Source organism: Schistosoma haematobium, chromosome ZW (assembly GCF_000699445.3).
Source record: "Schistosoma haematobium chromosome ZW, whole genome shotgun sequence".
In the NCBI taxonomy this organism is placed as follows: Eukaryota; Metazoa; Platyhelminthes; class Trematoda; order Strigeidida; family Schistosomatidae; genus Schistosoma; species Schistosoma haematobium.
Window position 1 is genome coordinate 81,646,422 of NC_067195.1, and position 10,449 is coordinate 81,656,870.

Genomic DNA, 10,449 nt, shown 5'->3' on the forward strand with positions numbered 1-10,449 from the left:
CTTAAAACGATAAAGTATTCATTATCTAGTGGAAGTAAATTATACAGATAACCTTGAACCACTTTCCAGCCGAGGAAACAGTGTTTGGTTATAAAAGGATTTATGATAAAAAATGTAGTATACTTGTAATTGATAAAGTTTTAACATGAGTACCCTACCCTTACATATGAATTACTAGGTTTCATGAGGAAATGTTCTCAGCTGTGTGAAGACAACTATCCTCTATCAATGTTCAATAAAAGTGCCATATCTAGCATTTCCGACTACTTTCCCGTTCATTTAGCGTATCAATACTTCATATAAGACTGTAATTTTCATTAGAGACTTCAATCTAATCGTCTAAAATTACTAACTTATATCATTTGTGAACACGCTATTGTGACGTATCCCAACTTAGTGGATGAAACGAGCCAATAAACTACAGATTAGTATTTGAAATCAAATCTGCAATGAAAATTATACTGTTACATATATCGTTCACTAACTAACTGAGCAGGGAAGTGCTAAATATCAAACACATATTAAATATTGAGATGTATTAAAAATTCATGAACACGTAACCAATTCTGATCAGCTGTAGTGCAAGAACGAATTTCGCGCTGAAATCTGATTATTTCCACGATATACTTTATTCGTTCTCATTATTTGTAACATATTACTTCCAATTCTTCACCACTTTTTATTCTTTAACATAATCATGTGCCAACCAACTAACTTCACGTTATGTAAAATGTGTCCATTTTGTTTGAGTTGTAATTTTACTGGATTTTTGTGACTCATCTTTTACCAGAGTATAAGTTAAATATTCCACTGCTCTTAATCAGAATTTTACAAACTAATGATTTATTCATTTCATTATATACTCTAATTCAAAGTAATAACCAATATAAGTTAGGCCAGCAAATGTGCCTGGTCCTACGTTGTAGCTGACTGACTTAGACCAGCATCGGAAACTTGGAAGCACTGGACCAATGTTTCATCCTAGTATGAGGATCCTCAGAAGTGTGTATCTGCGACCACGAACGCGGAAATTTAACCCTAGACCTTCGGTCTCGTGTGCAAACACCTAACCTCCAGACCACTGAGTCTCAGTCCAACAGTGTGGATGTCTAACTCCAATAAATTTACGACATTGCGCGACCACTTTCCACTGTCTTCGGTGAGTAACTACTACACACTCTACACGGATTAGCTTCACTGGTCACAGCTTCTCACTAAGACCACGGAATTACCTCTCAGAGTTAGTCACGAGTGTGCATATTAACAATTATCAGCATAGGATTGTGGATTGATTAGTTTACTTTATACTGTGGAATAACTTCAATATCAATGTGAACAGATAGATAATAATGAACTGTTATCAGTACATGGTGATAACCATTTGTTCGTTTTACTATCAAATTCCAAATTAGGCGATTTACTTGGATTAAAAAATAATAAAGGCTTAGATCAATGTATTTTAATGGGAAGTACGTCAAAAGGTTAGAAAAAAGAAAATAGAGATTGAAATAAAATTAGCTAAAACATTATTAAAATTGCTGAATCAGAATTGTTCAAATTATATTTTAGAATAGTGAAGATTCCCATTGTGGAAATTTGAACAACACATATAAGCGAACAATTGTTTTCAATTAGATCGTCATCAGGCTTTACTCTAATATATATGAATATTTATACGAAAATGTTAAACCAATCAAGGCAATATGGGTCGATAATCACAATGAAATAGAATGTCACCACACATAATAGGTAAAAATACACGTTGATAGTAGGAAGACAGGTGTACTGATAGTAGTAAGGATAATAAAATACGATAACAAAAGTCTTATCAATAGTTAAACGTTGGAAATAGAAGGTCAAACGTGGGTAAATAGACCTGGAATAGTCAACACAAAACATTAAAATTATTACGTAATAAGAAGTGTGTAAATAATTAGATGATGAAGAATACAAACGGAAAGAGGCGGAAAATTTCATTGTGATTGTTAACCCATATTGCCTTGATTGGTTTAACATTTTCGTATAAATATTCATATATATTAGAGTAAAGCCTGATGACGATCTAATTGAAAACAACTGTTCGCTTATATGTGTTGTTCAAATTATATTTGAAAAAGGGTCGAAGAAAGATCATTACATAATTAAATACAATTTATTTTAAAATACTATACTGGTTTATTTAAAACAATTAGTCCATTTGATAAATTTCAATAATGCAATGAGAAGACGAAGTTTATCAGAATTGTGTGATATATGTTTTAACAATGTCTTAACAAGCATATGTGTAATCATAATGGTTTATATTTTTATACTTTTCTTATTTTTCTTTATTTAGTCAGTTACAACATGAGAGTCAGTCTCAGTTGGATCAATTGATAAATCGTGTGAAAAGATGGAGTAGCCGATATGAACATGAACCGAATGTTGATTCTAGTATAACCAATTCTAGAATAAGTTCTAGTTTAAAATCTAGTACAATATCTGACAATTGGACAGGTAATAATCAAATGTATCCAATAGATGCAAGATCACCTCAATCTATAGTGAGAGAAACATCACGATTATCGTCTAGAACAAGATCAGAATCAATTCCATGCCCAGCACTTGATGCTATTACACAAATCGGTGTTACAACCAAAACATCAGGGACTCAAATTTCTGATGACGACGGTGACGGTGGTCGTAATAAAATAGATTTATGTGTATCTAAAAGACAATTTGTGCCAGCGACGATTCCTGAAAGAAAACAAGTAAGAAATGCAATAACTCAAATTGGAGTTTCAAAAGTCGATGCGGGCACACAAGATGACTATCATGAATACAGTCCTAAGCGTTCAGTTAAAGAAGTATTATGTCAAATAGGTCAAATTACAGCGAATGCTTCATGTCAGACATTAGAACATTACAAGCTGCAACAAACGCTTAAAAAGCCAACTTTGGATGCGATAGTTCAATCTGGTGTTATCACTAAGAATAATTCCACTCAGTCGGAAAGCATCACAGAAACCGTTGTGAAAATGGACGTACCTGAATCACAAAAAGGTGCACGAAAATACAGCGTACTAGATGCTATCTGTCAAATAGGACAGGTTACACAAACAATTGGAACACAAATAGAAATAGAGAATACAGAAAGAAATAAGAAAAATCTTGGAGTTCAAGCAGAAATCAAAAAGGTATGGCAACACCCAGTGAAAACAACTGAAGCCGCATGTCAAATAGGTAGGATAACAATAAACGCAAGTACGGAGATGTCATCAATGATCATCAGTAATGAACAAATGATAAGACAAGATATGAAGAAAAGTGATATAGTGTGTCAAATAGGAAAGGTTCAAATAGCACAATCAACACAGGCCGACTTAATTAAGCATATGTTACGCAAACCATCGTCCGATGTAGTATGTCAAGTAGGAAGTGTTATGGAATCTTCAGGGATCCAGATAGATGAACCTCATAAAACTTCAATGTTACCAGCGGGAACTCAAAGTGCCAAAACACCAACATACACTAAGGAGATTCAGACAGATATGGGATTCCGAGTGGAACCGAAGTTTGTGTCGAAGGCTGTCAACGATGTTATATGTCAGGTTGGTCAGGTAAACCATGAAGTATCGACACAATCAGTTGAACATGTCACCGCTAGACCAGCATACAAGGATACTGGCATTGACCCGATTCACGTGTGGGAAAAGAAGATGGCCAACGATGTCGTCACACAAACAGGGATTGTCCACACATCGAAAATAACACAAGCTGAACTAATACAAGAACAACCGGTGTATGTGAAGCCAATAGAAACACAGGATGTACCGATAACATCGTACAAAGAAACCGTAGATGCCTACCAACAGGCCGACTTAATTAAGCATATGTTACGCAAACCATCGTCCGATGTAGTATGTCAAGTAGGAAGTGTTATGGAATCTTCAGGGATCCAGATAGATGAACCTCATAAAACTTCAATGTTACCAGCGGGAACTCAAAGTGCCAAAACACCAACATACACTAAGGAGATTCAGACAGATATGGGATTCCGAGTGGAACCGAAGTTTGTGTCGAAGGCTGTCAACGATGTTATATGTCAGGTTGGTCAGGTAAACCATGAAGTATCGACACAATCAGTTGAACATGTCACCGCTAGACCAGCATACAAGGATACTGGCATTGACCCGATTCACGTGTGGGAAAAGAAGATGGCCAACGATGTCGTCACACAAACAGGGATTGTCCACACATCGAAAATAACACAAGCTGAACTAATACAAGAACAACCGGTGTATGTGAAGCCAATAGAAACACAGGATGTACCGATAACATCGTACAAAGAAACCGTAGATGCCTACCAACAGGCCGACTTAATTAAGCATATGTTACGCAAACCATCGTCCGATGTAGTATGTCAAGTAGGAAGTGTTATGGAATCTTCAGGGATCCAGATAGATGAACCTCATAAAACTTCAATGTTACCAGCGGGAACTCAAAGTGCCAAAACACCAACATACACTAAGGAGATTCAGACAGATATGGGATTCCGAGTGGAACCGAAGTTTGTGTCGAAGGCTGTCAACGATGTTATATGTCAGGTTGGTCAGGTAAACCATGAAGTATCGACACAATCAGTTGAACATGTCACCGCTAGACCAGCATACAAGGATACTGGCATTGACCCGATTCACGTGTGGGAAAAGAAGATGGCCAACGATGTCGTCACACAAACAGGGATTGTCCACACATCGAAAATAACACAAGCTGAACTAATACAAGAACAACCGGTGTATGTGAAGCCAATAGAAACACAGGATGTACCGATAACATCGTACAAAGAAACCGTAGATGCCTACCAACAGGCCGACTTAATTAAGCATATGTTACGCAAACCATCGTCCGATGTAGTATGTCAAGTAGGAAGTGTTATGGAATCTTCAGGGATCCAGATAGATGAACCTCATAAAACTTCAATGTTACCAGCGGGAACTCAAAGTGCCAAAACACCAACATACACTAAGGAGATTCAGACAGATATGGGATTCCGAGTGGAACCGAAGTTTGTGTCGAAGGCTGTCAACGATGTTATATGTCAGGTTGGTCAGGTAAACCATGAAGTATCGACACAATCAGTTGAACATGTCACCGCTAGACCAGCATACAAGGATACTGGCATTGACCCGATTCACGTGTGGGAAAAGAAGATGGCCAACGATGTCGTCACACAAACAGGGATTGTCCACACATCGAAAATAACACAAGCTGAACTAATACAAGAACAACCGGTGTATGTGAAGCCAATAGAAACACAGGATGTACCGATAACATCGTACAAAGAAACCGTAGATGCCTACCAACAGGCCGACTTAATTAAGCATATGTTACGCAAACCATCGTCCGATGTAGTATGTCAAGTAGGAAGTGTTATGGAATCTTCAGGGATCCAGATAGATGAACCTCATAAAACTTCAATGTTACCAGCGGGAACTCAAAGTGCCAAAACACCAACATACACTAAGGAGATTCAGACAGATATGGGATTCCGAGTGGAACCGAAGTTTGTGTCGAAGGCTGTCAACGATGTTATATGTCAGGTTGGTCAGGTAAACCATGAAGTATCCACACAGTCAGAGATTCCTTCAATTATTTCAGTGGGAGTAGATCCAAAACCAGAAGGTGCTGTAAGGCACCTAGGTTCATACCAAGTGCCACCAAAAACAGATCGTCAAAGCAGACAAGTACAGGCAGATATCAAACAGGCATTTAAACATACAAATATGCAAACAGAAGAGATAACTAGAGAAAATTTAATATCGACGAACTTGGTGAGGGCGAAACAGAAAGAAACATTTGATGTAACGACTCAATTCGGTATATTAACAAAAGATAAAGACGTCGAAACATTCGTTAAATGTAGTTCAAAAGAAACACAAACCATAGAAAGTTCACCAGAAGCTGAAGTAAAAATGAGGAGCCAACAAACGTTCACTCGAATAAGAAGTAAAAATTATGACGTCCAAACACAGTCAGGGACGATAAATATTTCCCAAGCATTCCAGACATTATTAGATTACAAGCCAACAACAGATAAACGATCAACTGGAATGCAGCACGAAATGGATTTCAGAGTGGTGCAAACTACGCATCATGAACCACAAACACAAGAAACACCGACACAAACTGAGAGAGTGACATTAAAAGATGAACAATCATTTACGTCATTCAAATTGAAAACATACGATGTTCAGACTCAGTTTGGAAGTATGCTTAAGTCACAGGCAGCACAAACGCCAGGTGAACAGAGACCCGTCGTCGAAATGAAAGACATGATTACACAACACGAGAAACGTCCAGAACCAATTGTACACAAAAATTACAAGCAATGGTACAACCGACCACCATTAACACAGAGACTCAGACGATGGAAGAGAGACCACCACCGGTTATCTTGCCACCAAAGTTATTCGACGTCCAAACACAATCAGGATCAGTGACGATAGATTCAGAAACACAAACACCACAAGAACGTAGACCAGTAATCGAAATGAAAGAGTTGCTTACACAACACGAGAAACGTCCAGTACCAACTGTACACAAAAAATTACAAGCAATGGTACAACCGACCACCATTAACACAGAGACTCAGACGATGGAAGAGAGACCACCACCGGTTATCTTGCCACCAAAGTTATTCGACGTCCAAACACAATCAGGATCAGTGACGATGGATTCAGAAACACAAACACCACTAGAACGTAGGCCAGTGGTCGCGACTAAAGATGCAAGTGTACATCAAGAAACAAAACCTGTTCAATCAATTCCCAAGAAGTTACAGGCTACAGTCGTCCCACCACTTGAAAACATGGCTACACAAACAGATTTATTAGCACAACCTGTTGTCATGCCCATGGTGAAAACTACGCATCATGAACCACAAACACAAGAAACACCGACACAAACTGAGAGAGTGACATTAAAAGATGAACAATCATTTACGTCATTCAAATTGAAAACATACGATGTTCAGACTCAGTTTGGAAGTATGCTTAAGTCACAGGCAGCACAAACGCCAGGTGAACAGAGACCCGTCGTCGAAATGAAAGACATGAATACACAACACGAGAAACGTCCAGAACCAATTGTACACAAAAATTACAAGCAATGGTACAACCGACCACCATTAACACAGAGACTCAGACGATGGAAGAGAGACCACCACCGGTTATCTTGCCACCAAAGTTATTCGACGTCCAAACACAATCAGGATCAGTGACGATGGATTCAGAAACACAAACACCACTAGAACGTAGGCCAGTGGTCGCGACTAAAGATGCAAGTGTACATCAAGAAACAAAACCTGTTCAATCAATTCCCAAGAAGTTACAGGCTACAGTCGTCCCACCACTTGAAAACATGGCTACACAAACAGATTTATTAGCACAACCTGTTGTCATGCCCATGGTGAAAACTACGCATCATGAACCACAAACACAAGAAACACCGACACAAACTGAGAGAGTGACATTAAAAGATGAACAATCATTTACGTCATTCAAATTGAAAACATACGATGTTCAGACTCAGTTTGGAAGTATGCTTAAGTCACAGGCAGCACAAACGCCAGGTGAACAGAGACCCGTCGTCGAAATGAAAGACATGATTACACAACACGAGAAACGTCCAGAACCAATTGTACACAAAAATTACAAGCAATGGTACAACCGACCACCATTAACACAGAGACTCAGACGATGGAAGAGAGACCACCACCGGTTATCTTGCCACCAAAGTTATTCGACGTCCAAACACAATCAGGATCAGTGACGATAGATTCAGAAACACAAACACCACAAGAACGTAGACCAGTAATCGAAATGAAAGAGTTGCTTACACAACACGAGAAACGTCCAGTACCAACTGTACACAAAAATTACAAGCAATGGTACAACCGACCACCATTAACACAGAGACTCAGACGATGGAAGAGAGACCACCACCGGTTATCTTGCCACCAAAGTTATTCGACGTCCAAACACAATCAGGATCAGTGACGATGGATTCAGAAACACAAACACCACTAGAACGTAGGCCAGTGGTCGCGACTAAAGATGCAAGTGTACATCAAGAAACAAAACCTGTTCAATCAATTCCCAAGAAGTTACAGGCTACAGTCGTCCCACCACTTGAAAACATGGCTACACAAACAGATTTATTAGCACAACCTGTTGTCATGCCCATGGTGAAAACTACGCATCATGAACCACAAACACAAGAAACACCGACACAAACTGAGAGAGTGACATTAAAAGATGAACAATCATTTACGTCATTCAAATTGAAAACATACGATGTTCAGACTCAGTTTGGAAGTATGCTTAAGTCACAGGCAGCACAAACGCCAGGTGAACAGAGACCCGTCGTCGAAATAAAAGACATGATTACACAACACGAGAAACGTCCAGAACCAATTGTACACAAAAATTACAAGCAATGGTACAACCGACCACCATTAACACAGAGACTCAGACGATGGAAGAGAGACCACCACCGGTTATCTTGCCACCAAAGTTATTCGACGTCCAAACACAATCAGGATCAGTGACGATGGATTCAGAAACACAAACACCACTAGAACGTAGGCCAGTGGTCGCGACTAAAGATGCAAGTGTACATCAAGAAACAAAACCTGTTCAATCAATTCCCAAGAAGTTACAGGCTACAGTCGTCCCACCACTTGAAAACATGGCTACACAAACAGATTTATTAGCACAACCTGTTGTCATGCCCATGGTGAAAACTACGCATCATGAACCACAAACACAAGAAACACCGACACAAACTGAGAGAGTGACATTAAAAGATGAACAATCATTTACGTCATTCAAATTGAAAACATACGATGTTCAGACTCAGTTTGGAAGTATGCTTAAGTCACAGGCAGCACAAACGCCAGGTGAACAGAGACCCGTCGTCGAAATGAAAGACATGATTACACAACACGAGAAACGTCCAGAACCAATTGTACACAAAAATTACAAGCAATGGTACAACCGACCACCATTAACACAGAGACTCAGACGATGGAAGAGAGACCACCACCGGTTATCTTGCCACCAAAGTTATTCGACGTCCAAACACAATCAGGATCAGTGACGATAGATTCAGAAACACAAACACCACAAGAACGTAGACCAGTAATCGAAATGAAAGAGTTGCTTACACAACACGAGAAACGTCCAGTACCAACTGTACACAAAAATTACAAGCAATGGTACAACCGACCACCATTAACACAGAGACTCAGACGATGGAAGAGAGACCACCACCGGTTATCTTGCCACCAAAGTTATTCGACGTCCAAACACAATCAGGATCAGTGACGATGGATTCAGAAACACAAACACCACTAGAACGTAGGCCAGTGGTCGCGACTAAAGATGCAAGTGTACATCAAGAAACAAAACCTGTTCAATCAATTCCCAAGAAGTTACAGGCTACAGTCGTCCCACCACTTGAAAACATGGCTACACAAACAGATTTATTAGCACAACCTGTTGTCATGCCCATGGTGAAAACTACGCATCATGAACCACAAACACAAGAAACACCGACACAAACTGAGAGAGTGACATTAAAAGATGAACAATCATTTACGTCATTCAAATTGAAAACATACGATGTTCAGACTCAGTTTGGAAGTATGCTTAAGTCACAGGCAGCACAAACGCCAGGTGAACAGAGACCCGTCGTCGAAATAAAAGACATGATTACACAACACGAGAAACGTCCAGAACCAATTGTACACAAAAAATTACAAGCAATGGTACAACCGACCACCATTAACACAGAGACTCAGACGATGGAAGAGAGACCACCACCGGTTATCTTGCCACCAAAGTTATTCGACGTCCAAACACAATCAGGATCAGTGACGATAGATTCAGAAACACAAACACCACACAAACAGAAAATAATCCCAGATATAAAGGATGTGAGTGTATTTCATGAGTCACATCATGTACAAACAGTAAACAAGAAACTTCAAGCTGTGGTATACCATCCATCTGACGATGTGTGTTTGCAAACCGAAGAGGTAAGCGTACAACCTGTCAAACCCGTTGCACAGGTGTTTTCTCGAGCTCCGCAAGTTGCACATAAGCAAACACAAGCAGAATGGCTGAAGTTCAATATAAAAACATTTGATATACAAGCACAATCAGGGATGGTAGTCAAGACACAGTCAACACAAACTATTCTAGAAGAACAACCAGTATTCCATACTGCAGACGTCAGTGTGATTCATAGTGAAAAATCACCTTCATTAGTAGGCAAGAAGGTTCAGGCAACAATGCGTCAATCAGTTGACAACACGAGCACACAGACTGATCCGATGACTCAAGTCCCTACTGTATTACCGAAAACCACGTTCGATGTTGTGACTCAGTCTGGCACTGTCCACTG

The 10,449-nt window shown here is 39.4% G+C and overlaps 1 protein-coding gene across 1 annotated transcript in view; it reads left to right on the forward strand.

Moving 5' to 3' along the window:
• The window catches only part of MUC4 (Mucin-4), a 60,584-nt gene that overhangs the window by 38,000 nt on the left and 12,135 nt on the right, over positions 1–10,449 (forward strand). Inside the window, exons 13-15 of the mRNA XM_051212454.1 lie at positions 2,336–4,088; positions 5,085–6,282; positions 9,720–10,114. Of these exons, the coding sequence (XP_051072640.1) occupies positions 2,336–4,088; positions 5,085–6,282; positions 9,720–10,114 (3,346 nt within the window). The remainder of the gene's footprint in view (positions 1–2,335; positions 4,089–5,084; positions 6,283–9,719; positions 10,115–10,449) is intronic.